The sequence below is a fragment of the Oenanthe melanoleuca genome, chromosome 14 (assembly GCF_029582105.1).
Source record: "Oenanthe melanoleuca isolate GR-GAL-2019-014 chromosome 14, OMel1.0, whole genome shotgun sequence".
Classification (NCBI taxonomy): domain Eukaryota; kingdom Metazoa; phylum Chordata; class Aves; order Passeriformes; family Muscicapidae; genus Oenanthe; species Oenanthe melanoleuca.
In genome coordinates, this window is record NC_079348.1 from 7,491,993 (window position 1) to 7,503,884 (window position 11,892).

General features: G+C 49.3%; 1 protein-coding gene across 1 annotated transcript; it reads left to right on the plus strand.

Annotated features, from left to right (window-relative positions):
- Positions 1-417: 417 nt before the first annotated feature.
- SSTR5 (somatostatin receptor 5) lies at positions 418-11,892 on the plus strand. Its single transcript, XM_056503257.1, has 2 exons — positions 418-507; positions 8,240-11,892. Exon 2 carries the CDS (start codon positions 8,308-8,310, stop codon positions 9,409-9,411), a length of 1,104 nt encoding a protein of 367 aa, XP_056359232.1. The 5' UTR covers positions 418-507; positions 8,240-8,307; the 3' UTR covers positions 9,412-11,892.

Sequence of the window (11,892 nt, forward strand, 5' to 3'; positions counted from 1 at the left end):
CACAGGGAGAGGGACACAGATATAAGAAGAGGGCAGAACAGGGTAAGGACATCCCTGAGCTTGGAGAGAGGGCACAGGGATTTCAACAGGGAAAACAAGGATGGAGCAGAGGCATGGAAAAGGGGACAGACATGAAGAGGGGGCACAGAGACACGGGGAGGGGGCACAGACGGGGGGAGGGAGCACAGATATGAGTAAGGGGCACAGACACGAGCAGGTGGCACGGACACGAGCGGGTGGCACGGACACGAGCGGGTGGCACGGACACGCGGGGGCACCGGCGGGCAGAGCATCCCTCCCTGCTCGGCGCTCCCGCTCCCCGCAGCGGCCGCTCGCAGCTCCAGCCCAAGTTGGCGAGCAGGGGGCGGCCCCAGGGCTGCGGCACCCCCGGCCCCTCCGGGCCCCGTCGCTCCTCCCGGGGGAGCGGCCAGCGCGGGGAGCGCTCCCGGAGCGGCTGCGGGAGAGGGAGGCTCCTGCTCCAGCGGGAGAGCAGCCCTGGAGCGGCAGGTAACCATGGCCGGGAGCCGGGAATGGGGCCGGGATCGGGGAGCGGGGAGCGGGAGCGATCGCTGCGGGGAGGATGGGGACGGAGCAGGAGGGGGCTCGCAAAGCGCACCCCGCTTTGGGGGCTCGCTGGGCTGAAGGAGGCACCGGAGCCTCGGTCCCGCTTGGGCAGACACCGAATTTGCCATTCTGAGGGAGATTTGGGGCTGGAGAGGGGAGTGACCCCATCCTGGCTGGGGGGACGGCGAGGGGGGCCCTCCGGATAATGGGGTGACCCATTCTGGTGTGGGGTGCCCAAAGAGGGTCTCTTTGGGAAGTGGGGTGACTCATCCTGGTGTGGGGTGCTCACAAGTGTCCCTTTGGGCAGTGGGGTGACCCATCCTGGCTGGGGGTGCCCAGGAGGGTCCCTTTGGGCAGTGGGGTGACCCGTCCTGGCTGGGGGTGCCCAGGAGGGTCCCTTTGGGCAGTGGGGTGACCCGTCCTGGCTGGGGGCCCCCCGGCCGTGGGGACTATGGCGCGTTTGAAGCAGGAGCAGCCTGAGCGTGGCTGTGCAGCTCGAAAGGGACACAGAAGGCACCGCGGGAGGGAGGTGGCACTGCCCGGGGCCGCTGGCACCCGGGGATGTGGCAGAACCCTGGATGGGGCTCAGGGAGCGAGCAGAGCTCCGGGATCAAGCAAGGCGGGGAGCGCAGGGGGTGGGAGGTGCTCCAGGGGCTCAGCGAGCAGGGATGTCAAGGTGACATCGTGGGGGTCAGGTCAAGGTGACATCCCGGGGGCGAGGATGGGGCTGGGAGCAGCTCTGGCTGTCCCTGGGCTGGCAGCTCCCAGCCCCACTGCCCAGAGCTTGGCATGGAAGAGCAGGGAAAGAACAACCGGGCTCGGGTGGTTTGGGTTCAAGCAGAGACTTTTTGTAGCTCTGGGGAGGAGGAGACCTGGGTGAAAGCCCAAAGCTGCTCCCAGGGTGCTGGGACCATTCTGGGGGGGCTTGAGGGATCCCCAGTTCCTGGGGACGGTCACCGGGGTGGCTGCAGTGGAGCTGCACTGCTGGAGTGGGGTGGATCCAAGCCAGACACCCCAAATCCTGGAATTTCCCCCCTCCGAGGCTCTTTTCTGGAGCTGCTGCTCCTGAGCTCCTTCCACGCTGGGGCTGGGGTGTTCCTGCTCTGCCTCAGCTGGAATCAGAGCTCCTCCACCCCTCTGGAATATCCCTGGGATCGCTGCCTGTCCCTGGATTGCAGAGAGGAAAGGAGGAAATGAAACCTTTGTGGAAAACCCCCTGGGTTTGGGGATGTGCTGGAGACAGAGCCGCATTTGGGAGAACAGAGATGGAACTCCACACCTTGGCTTAAATCTGGGAGAAAAACCAGTTTTAATCTGGGACCAAACCCACCTTAAATCCAGGAACAAACACAGCTTTAAATCTGGGAGGAAACCCAGTTTAAACCTGGGACCAAGCCTGGGTGCAAACGCAGTTTAAATCAGGGACCAAGCCCAGTTTTAATCTGGGACCAAATCCACCTTAAATCCGGGAGCAAAGTCACATTAAATCAGTGAGCAAACCCTGATTAAATCAGTGAGCAAACCCTGAATAAATCCAGGAGCAAACCCATCTAAATCCAGAGTAAATCCATTTTAAATCTGGAACCAAACCCGTCTTAAATCCAGGTGCAAACCCAGTATAAATCCGAGAGGAAACCCATTTTACATCTGGGACCAAACCCACCTTAAATCTGGGACCAAACCCATCTAAAATCCGTGAGCAAACCCAGTTTAAACCGGGGATCAAAGCCAGCAGCTCTTTGCTTTCCATGAGTGTTGGTGTGACAGGAGCAGCTCAGCCCGAGTGAGTAATCCCTGAGCACGACTCCAACGTCTTTGGGGAGAATAAAAAGGATTCAGCAAGTATTTTATGGGATGTTTTATGAGTTGTTTGCTCCTAAAAATAGGAGCAGCTTCTCAGGTGCCCTGGAAAACCCTGGGATGTTCTGAACAAGGTGGTGCCAATGTAAAAATACAATTTTGAAAGATTTTTTTAGGGTTAAAAGCGGGAAGTTGTTAAACTTGGAATTCGGCTGATCAATGTTTAGTCCCAATTCAGAGACTGGAAACAGAGGAGCAATTTCACGTGAGGAAGTTTTGTTTTCAGCAGGGAAAAATCCATCCTTCGGCTTTTTGGAGCAACAAACCCCCCCTGAGAAGCATCAAAAGCAGATTTGTTCCTTTTCAGGAGAATCGGAGCTGATTCCTTCGATTTTTTTTAAACTCCAGGTGCTCATACAGGGCTGGGAATGGGAAACCCGAGGTGTCCCTGCTGTGTGGGAGCTGCTGGGTTGGTACAGAACATTTTCATCGCTCAGGATCTGGAGCAGATCTCAGGGTGATGCTGCATTTCCCTGCTGCTCCCACCCAGATTTCCCGGGATTTTTGAGTTATCCCAGAGCTCCTCAACTCCCTCCCTCTCCTGCCTGCCCCAAATCCAAGGAATGAAGTGATGAACACTCAGCTCCAAAAGGGAAAAATTATTAAAAACCCAAGAATTTATTGCAGCCAGCTCCATGGGATGGGAGTTCAGCTGCAGGGAGACAATTCCTGGAGAGTTCTCCCGGTGTTTTTTCTTCCCAAGACTGTTTGAAAAGCCTGGATTCCCGTTGGGTGTGTTATCCCTAATTATCCTGCCGCTGGAAGCAGCAATCTGCCATCCTGGTGCTGTAATTCCATTCCCAGCAATTAGCAGGGATGAGAGAGTGATGATTCCAGAGGGACACAGGCAGTGGGACCCAATCCAGCCTCGGAAAATCAGGTTTCCTGCTGCAATTCCTGCCTGATCCCCGCCTCACTCTCATGCAATGTTCCCCATGGAGTTATTTTTATTTTCCTGCTGCGACCAGAGCTAGGGAAAACTTCAGCCTTGATCTATTTGGGCATTTTTAATTTTCAATTAAAAAATTTAATGCAATTTTAAACGTTTGTTTTTCCTTAGGTTTGGGATGATTTTTCAGTCGCTGTTCTGTTAGTTCCTGGGGGCTTTTTTCAGCCAGGTTTATTTAGGAATTTGCACAAATGTGAAATTTTAGCACCATAACACCTCTGCTATTTATTCCCTGCATTTTTTTGGGAAGCAGGAATAGAGATAAATTCAGCTGCTGTGGATGCTGATTTTTTTCTTGGATGCTGCTCTGTTAAAACTTGGAATTCTATCAGGGATTATTCCAGCTCCACATTCCCAATTTTAAGCAGAAAACCTTGAATTTATGGAAAATCCCAGGCTGGGGGCTTGGAAAACAAAGGGGAAAAAAAAGCTGGATGAGAGGAAATCCCCTGGAGGAGTTTGTTATTAATCCATTAATTAAGAACACCAAACAAAGCTATGAGGGATCAATCAGCAAGTCTTAATTACCTTTAATCATCATCTTTAATCACCCTCGGTGGAAGTTCAGGGTTGTGGTGACAAAAGGAGCTGAAGCCAAATCTTGCTGATGAGGGACAAATTGCCACCGGGATGGGGGAAAATTCCCTGTGCTCCTCCAGGGCAGCCAGGAAAACATGGATTTACAGCTGGTCAGGGTTTGTTTTTTCCACGAAAAAATCCGGAATTCTGGTGGCTGCAAGGAAAAACTCCGAGGGAAGTAAATGTGGGGTGGAGATCTGGGCTTGGTTTGGAGATCTGGGAGGATTTTGGGACATCAAATCCTGGGAATGGGGAATGTCCAGATGGAGTAAATTCCTCCCTGGTGCAGAAAACAGCAGGGAAGAGTTGGAAGATTTTCCATCAGAGCCTTTGGAAATGGATTTCCCCTTGGGAAATGCATTGGGGCATCCCTGGAATTGTCCACATCCAGCCTGGACAGGGTTTGGAGAAGTTTGGGATAATGGGAGGTGCCCATGGATGAGCTTGAAGGTTCCTTCCCACCCAAACCATTCCAGGGTTCTGGGATTCCCTTCCCAATCTGCTCAGGATGACAGGGAATATTGTACAGCTCATCCCATGGAACAAAAATCCCAAGGGAAAGGTGAATATTCCCACAAAGCCGTGGGAACCCCAAAAAGCTGAGGTGACAAAGTGTCCCTGGCTCCAGAACCTGGAGTGACAGAACCTGGGAGTTCCTCTCCATGGAAAACACACCCAAGTCCTTCTTGGAAAACCTCTGGAATGCCAGTGGATGGCTGGGAGAGCCTGAGGCCCTCTGCAAACAGGGATTTGGGGCTGGAGGAGGAGAAATTGGGATTTTCCAAAGAAAAGAGCTCTTCTTTCCAAAGCCTGAACTCCACAGGTGGTGGAAGGACCAGGATTGGAGTTGTTGTGTAATTCCTGCAGTCCCCAGATCCAAGGATGTCCCAGAATCCTTGTGGGAAAAGGGATTTTGGGAAAAGCATCCTTTCCTGTTTTTTAGAGGATGATCCACACATGACTTTCCCTCCTGACCTTCCCTGCTGAGATTTTTTTCTTTCCATGCCCTCCAATCTTTTCCAGGCTCAGATGGAAAATTGGGTTTTTGGGCCCAGCCTGGACGTGCTGAGCTTGTCTGGGAAGGACATTCCCAATCCCAGCCCCATCCCAAGGATGCAGCTCCATGGATTTGAGTTTATAAACCCTGCCTGCCCCATCCTGTGTAATTTTCCTTCCTGTTCTTCCCTTCAGTGATCCCAGTGTGGTCACAGCAGGAAAATGGGAATTTCCAGCTGCAGCTTCTCCCAGAATTCTCCTATAAATAACCCAAGATTTGCTGCAACTCAAGATTACAAAGAGACTTGAATATCAGTATTTAAAACATTTTTTTAGCTAGAACTGGAGTTCTCCTTTGTTATTTTACCCAAGCTCTGGACTTTTCCTTTGGTGTTTTTTTTTTTTTTTTTTTTTTTTTTTTTTTTTTTTTTTCCCTTAATTTTATCCAAGCACTGAAGTTTTCATTTTTTGTTTTATCCAAGCTCTGGAGTTTTCCTTTTTTGTTTTATTCAAGCACTGGAGTTTTCGTTTTTTATTTTACCCAAGTACTGGAGTTTTCCTTTTGTATTTTATCCAAGCACTGGAGTTTTTCTTTGTTATTTTATCCAAGCACAGGAGTTTTCCTTTGGTTTTTTAAATATTTTTTAAAATTTCTTTTTATTTTCTCCAAGTCTGACCCACTGCTGTTTAATTTTTAAAGAGCTTAGCTGAGCTCTGCCCGCAGTGGGATGTTGGGGATTGCAGGGATGCTTCCAACACCTAAATCCCAACAATTCCAACAGCATCTCCAGCTCCTCCTGCCCCATGCTCATGTCCTGGAGCTCCTGCAGCTCCCCCAGCTCTGTCTGCATCCCTGATTTTCCCTGGTGCATCTCCACCCAGCCACGTGAGACACCTACTCCCCATCTGCCCATTCCCAAAGCAGCTCGGCACATTTGTGATTCCTCCCGGGGCTCCTCCTCTCCCCCAGGTTTTCTCACCCCAGGAGAAAGCCCAGCCACCCATGGAGGTGGATTTCTCCTGGAGACAAGGAGTTTTTCCAGCGCTGTGGGCTGGGTGTTTGTCATTCCACACCCAAACCCCCGGATTATTGTGGGAATCTGATCGTCAGGTGATGGGAGCAAAAACTGCTGGGTGTTCCTTCCACCCTCACCAGGATTTGGTGCTTTAAATCTCCATTTTTTTAATATAAATCTCCATTTTTTTCCAAGTTTCTCCACCTGATAAACACCTACTTTGAAGCCCACTCTGACAAAAATATGGGGAAATATTCCTGGGAATCAAGCACGGCATAGGAAAGGGGTGTTGGAAATTCTCCACCTTTTTCAGAATGGCTGCTAAAATTTATTCCAGCTTCAAATCTGCTCAGCTGTCCTGGAGCTGCCCACTGCAGCTTGGATTTCCTGCAGGAAAAAGGGATTTTGGGGATAAAAAACAGCTCAGAGTGAGAGGAGAGGCTGCAGAAACACAAAAAATAGTCTTGAGAGATGGAAAAAAGGAGTTTATTCTTTCCCTTCTCTGTGCACACACCCTGACCTGGTGGGGAAGATCTCATGATGATTTCTCTCTTGGAGCTCAGGGATTTTTTTTTCTAAGGGTTTTTCCATTGTTATGGAAAGTTTTATTTCCACCCCTGATCTCAGCTCCAATCCCAACACCTTCCATATCCCAGGTTGCTCCAACTCAGTCTTGGACACTGCTCTGGGAATTCCATTTCAGAGCCTCCCCACCCTCACAGGGAAAAATCCATCCCAGTTACAGCCAGCCCTGGATCCTGTGAAAATGAAACAGAACCTGGGATCTGCTGGGATGAGCACTGGGATTCTCCCATTGTGCAGTTCCTTTCTTGGGAATTGATCTCATCCCACTCCCTGGTGAATAATTCAATCAATAATCCCAAATAGAAGAGAAAATGGATGGGATTGTAAAAGAGATTGTAACTCTTCCTGACTCTCTTTTTCTTGAATTTTTGAATTTTGAATTTTCCTACTAAGAACAAGATACCCGTGAAGTTTAATCTCTCTTAAGAGGAAAAAAACATGGAGTGAAAAAAACCCAAAAACAACCATTTCAAATGTTGCAATTTTTAATATTCAAATTTTGAATTTTCAAGTTTTTGAATTTTAAATTTTCCTTCTAGGAACAAGATGTTTGTGAAGTTTGATCTCTTTTAAGAGGAGAAAAACCATGCAGAGAGAAAAAAACCCCAACCATTTCAAATTTTGAAATTATGAATTTTTGAATTTTGAATTGTCCTAGGAACAATATGCCCATGCAGTTTCATCTCTCTTAAGAGGAAAACCACGTGGAGAGAAAAAAAAACAAAAACAAGTATTTCAAATTTTGAAATTTTGAGTTTTTGAATTTTGAATTTTCCTTCTAGGAATAAGATGCTCATGCAGTTTGATCTCCCTTAAGACGGGAAAACCACAGAGAGAAAAAAAAAACCTGGCCATTTCAAATTTTGAAATTTTGAATTCTCGAATTTTGAATTGTCCTTTTAGGAACAAGATGTCCGTGCAGTTTGATCTCTCTTAAATGGAAAAAACCATGGAGAGAAAAAGAACCAAAAACAAGTGTTTCAAATTTTGAAATTTTGAGTTTTTGAATTCTGAAATTTTGAATTTCCGAATTTTGAATTTTCCTTCTAGGAACAAGATACCCATGAAGTTTGATCTCTCTTAAGTGGAAAAAAAACACAGAGAGAAAAAGAAACTAAAACAAGAGTTTCAAATTTTGAAATGTTGAGTTTTCGAATTCTGAAATTTTGAATTTTCCTTCTAGGAACAAGATGCCCGTGCAGTTTGATCTCTCTTAAGAGGGGAAAACCACAGAGAGAAAAAAAAACCTGGCCATTTCAAATTTTGAAATTTTGAATTCTCGAATTTTGAATTGTCCTTCTAGGAAAAAGATGCCCATGAAGTTTGATCTCTCTTAAATGGAAAAAAACATGGAGAGAAAAAGAACCAAAAACAAGTGTTTAAAATTTTGAAATTTTGAGTTTTTGAATTCTCCTTCTAGGAACAAGATGCCCATGAAGTTTGATCTCTCTTAAATGGAAAAAAACACAGGGAGAAAAAGAAACAAAAACAAGCATTTCAAATTTTGAAATTTTGAATTCTCGAATTTGAGTTGTCCTTCTAGGAACAAGATACTCGTGAAGTTTGATCTCTCTTAAGAGGGGAAAACCTCGGAGAGAAAAATAACCAAAAACAACCATTTCAAATTTTGAAGTTTTGAATTTTCGAATTCTGAAATTTTGAATTTCCGAATTTTGAATTTTCCTTCTAGGAACAAGATGCCCGTGCAGTTTGATCTCTCTTAAGAAGAAAAAACCCCGGAGAGAGAAGGAGAAGACCATGGATCCTTTGTACTTTCCCAGCGCGGGATGGGCCCCGGGCGAGGGGAACTCCTCGCTGCTGCCCAACGCGTCGGGGAACGGGACGCGCGCGGGGCCGGCGCCGTTCCCGTACATCCACAAGGTGCTGATCCCCGTCTGCTACCTGCTGGTGTGCGCCGTGGGGCTGAGCGGCAACGCCCTGGTCATCTACGTGGTGCTGCGCCACGCCAAGATGAAAACCGTCACCAACATCTACATCCTCAACCTGGCCGTGGCCGACGTGCTCTTCATGCTGGGGCTGCCCTTCCTGGCCACCCAAAACGCCATCTCCTACTGGCCCTTCGGCTCCTTCCTGTGCCGCCTGGTGATGACCGTGGACGGCATCAACCAGTTCACCAGCATCTTCTGCCTGACGGTGATGAGCATGGACCGCTACCTGGCCGTGGTGCACCCCATCAAATCCACCAAGTGGAGGCGGCCCAGGGTGGCCAAGCTCATCAGCGCCACGGTCTGGACCTTCTCCTTCTTGGTGGTGCTGCCCGTCATCATCTTCTCGGACGTGCAGGAGGATTTCCAGACGTGCAACATGAACTGGCCGGAGCCGGTCAACGTCTGGTCGGCGGCGTTCATCATCTACACCTCGGTGCTGGGCTTCTTCGGCCCCTTGCTGGTCATCTGCCTGTGCTACCTGCTCATCGTGGTCAAGGTCAAGTCGTCGGGGATCCGCGTGGGCTCCACGCGGCGCCGCCGCTCGGAGCGCAAGGTCACCAGGATGGTGGTGATCATCGTGGTGGTGTTCGTGCTCTGCTGGCTGCCCTTCTACACCATGAACATCGTCAACCTGATCCTCATCCTGCCCGCCGACCCCGTGCTGGAGGGGCTCTACTTCTTCATGGTGGTGCTGTCCTACGCCAACAGCTGCGCCAACCCCATCCTCTACGGCTTCCTCTCCGACAACTTCAAGCAGAGCTTCCAGAAGGTTCTCTGCCTCCGGAAGGGCGATGCAGCCGAGGATGGAGACCCCGTGGAGCACAGGCAGGAGAACAGCAGCCGCCTGCAGGAGTCCATGCTGACCCAGAGGAACGTGGAGTTCAACGGGCACATGCAGACCAGCAAGGTCTGAGGGCACGGCCTGGCACTGCAGAGTGCCCTGGAGGACTTGGGGACATCAATGAGGGCACAGCCTGGCACTGCAGGGTGCCCTGGAGCACTTGGGGACATCAATGAGAGGATGGCCTGGCACTGCAGGGTGCCCTGGAGGACTTGGGGACATCAATGAGGGCACAGCCTGGCACTGCAGGGTGCCCTGGAGCACTTGGGGACATCAATGAGAGGATGGCCTGGCACTGCAGAGTGCCCTGGAGCACTTGGGGACATCAATGAGAGGATGGCCTGGCACTGCAGAGTGCCCTGGAGAACTTGGGGACATCAATGAGAGGATGGCCTGGCACTGCAGAGTGCCCTGGAGGACTTGGGGACATCAATGAGAGGATGGCCTGGCACTGCAGAGTGCCCTGGAGCACTTGGGGACATCAATGAGAGGATGGCCTGGCACTGCAGAGTGCCCTGGAGAACTTGGGGACATCAATGAGAGGATGGCCTGGCAATGCAGAGTGCCCTGGAGGACTTGGGGACATCAATGAGGGCACAGCCTGGCACTGCAGAGTGCCCTGGAGGATTTGGGGACATCACTGAGAGGATGGCCTGGCACTGCAGAGTGCCCTGGAGGATTTGGGGACATCAATGAGAACTCAAAATGAAAATGTGGAGCTCCAGAAGCTCCAGATGTACCCAGAGGGCTCTTCCCTGTTTTCCCAGCTGGAAGTGCCAAGCTGCCATGGTGTCCTGCTGGATCTGACACTTGGGACCACTTTGGGTCCTCCAGGGAATGATTTCCAGGCTTTGTTTCCCTCTAGCCATGCAAACAGACACTAAGCCAGCTCTAATTCCCTTGTTAAGCTGGGTTTAAGGCTGCTTTGCAGTGCTAGGATCAGCTCTGAGCAGCAAACAGCTCAGCTGGGATTTTTGGGAATTCTTCAAGGGGATTTCTGAAAGGAAAATGAGATTTCTTCAGAGTTTCATGCAAAAAAGGTGCCAGCACTGCTCTGACATGGGTTCTGATGTGCTGGGTGCTGCCTTTGCTTTGCTTCCCTGTCATTAACCCAAGCCAGGGAGCCAGAACTGTCAGGAACCCTTCAAACACAGCCAGAAAGGATGAAAAACCAGAATTAGGGGAACATTTTGGAAAGGCATCAATGTGCCTGTGACATTTCCACCTTCCCCCCCTATGAAACGTGCTGTAACCCCCTTATTGTGATGTCAGTGCTGATGGCTGGGGGGTCCTGGGGAGATTTTGTGTCCATTCCCTGGTTCTGAGTGTAAATCTGGACTCAAAACTGCATTTTCTGAAATTAAACCTGGCTCAATCCCCTCTGAGTGTAAATGTGAACTCAAAAGTTCATTTTCAGAAATTAAACTCAGCTCAATCCCCTCTGAGTGTAAGTCTGGATTTAAAACTGCATTTCCAGACCCGGCTCAATCCCTTCTGAGTGTAAATCTGGGCTCAAAACTGCATTTCCAGAAATTAAACCCAGCTCAATCCCCTCCTGACTCGTGCAGTTGGCAAAAGGGTGGGAAATGACAGAAAAGCTCAAGGCTGGGGCAGGAAAACCTGCCTTGGAAAGAAAAAGGATTTTCATCCATTCAGATTTCTGGGAAGGAGTTAAAGCTTGGCTTGGGCAGAGCAAAGAACATTGGAATGAACCAAAGGAATGAACCAAGGGAAGATCATCCAGGTGGATAAACCTGAGCCTTGTTTTCCACACTCCCCAAACCAATCCCACCTTTTTTCCCACTCCCCCAGGTCAGGATTGGGATCTCAATTCCCAGAAAACAGAAATTCCAGCCAGCCCATCCAATATTCCCATTGATAATGCTGCAACCCATCTTATTTAAGGAGCAAATTTAGAAAAACTCTCAATGCTCCAGTTCCCAGGAAAATTCCAGCAGCTCCCTGGGGAATTGATGCTTTGGAGGATTTTTTTTTTACTTTTTTTCTTGGCCCAAAGAATTTTTTATTTTCTGGGAGCATCTCCTGCAGATCATCTCTCCCAGTTCCACTCATCTTTGCTCCACAGGATTCCCTCCCCATCCTCAAAAAATCTTCCCTCAGACCCTCTCTGTGCCCTTGGAAGCTCTGCTGGTTTTTCCCTGAATCCCAAATGCCACTCCTGGGTTTTTCCTGGCAGTGGAATTTTGAGGAGCCAGTTGAGCTGCCACACATTCCATCAAAACATGTCATCCTTCCACAAAGAATGACAAATTCCCGGGAAAATCTGTCCTCCCAGCCAGCCCCTCCCAGGAAGCTCCAGACAGCATCGACACTCCCCAAATCCCTTTTTTTTTTTTTTTTTTTCACACATTCCAACCCCAATCCCTCAGCCCCAGGCATTGAGTGACATTTTTAATACCTCGACAGACAATCCTTCCAAATTCCAGCTTATTCAGCTTTTCCTTTGATTCATCCAAGGATTCCAAATGTTGGCTCTGTGCTGCTGAAATAAAAAACCACCCACAGGAAGAGAATTGAAAATTTGCCCCGTGC

What these genes read in the sequence shown, in the direction of transcription:
- SSTR5 (XM_056503257.1), top strand. Translation starts at nt 8,308, where the DNA reads ATGGATCCTTTGTACTTTCCCAGCGCGGGATGGGCCCCGGGCGAGGGG.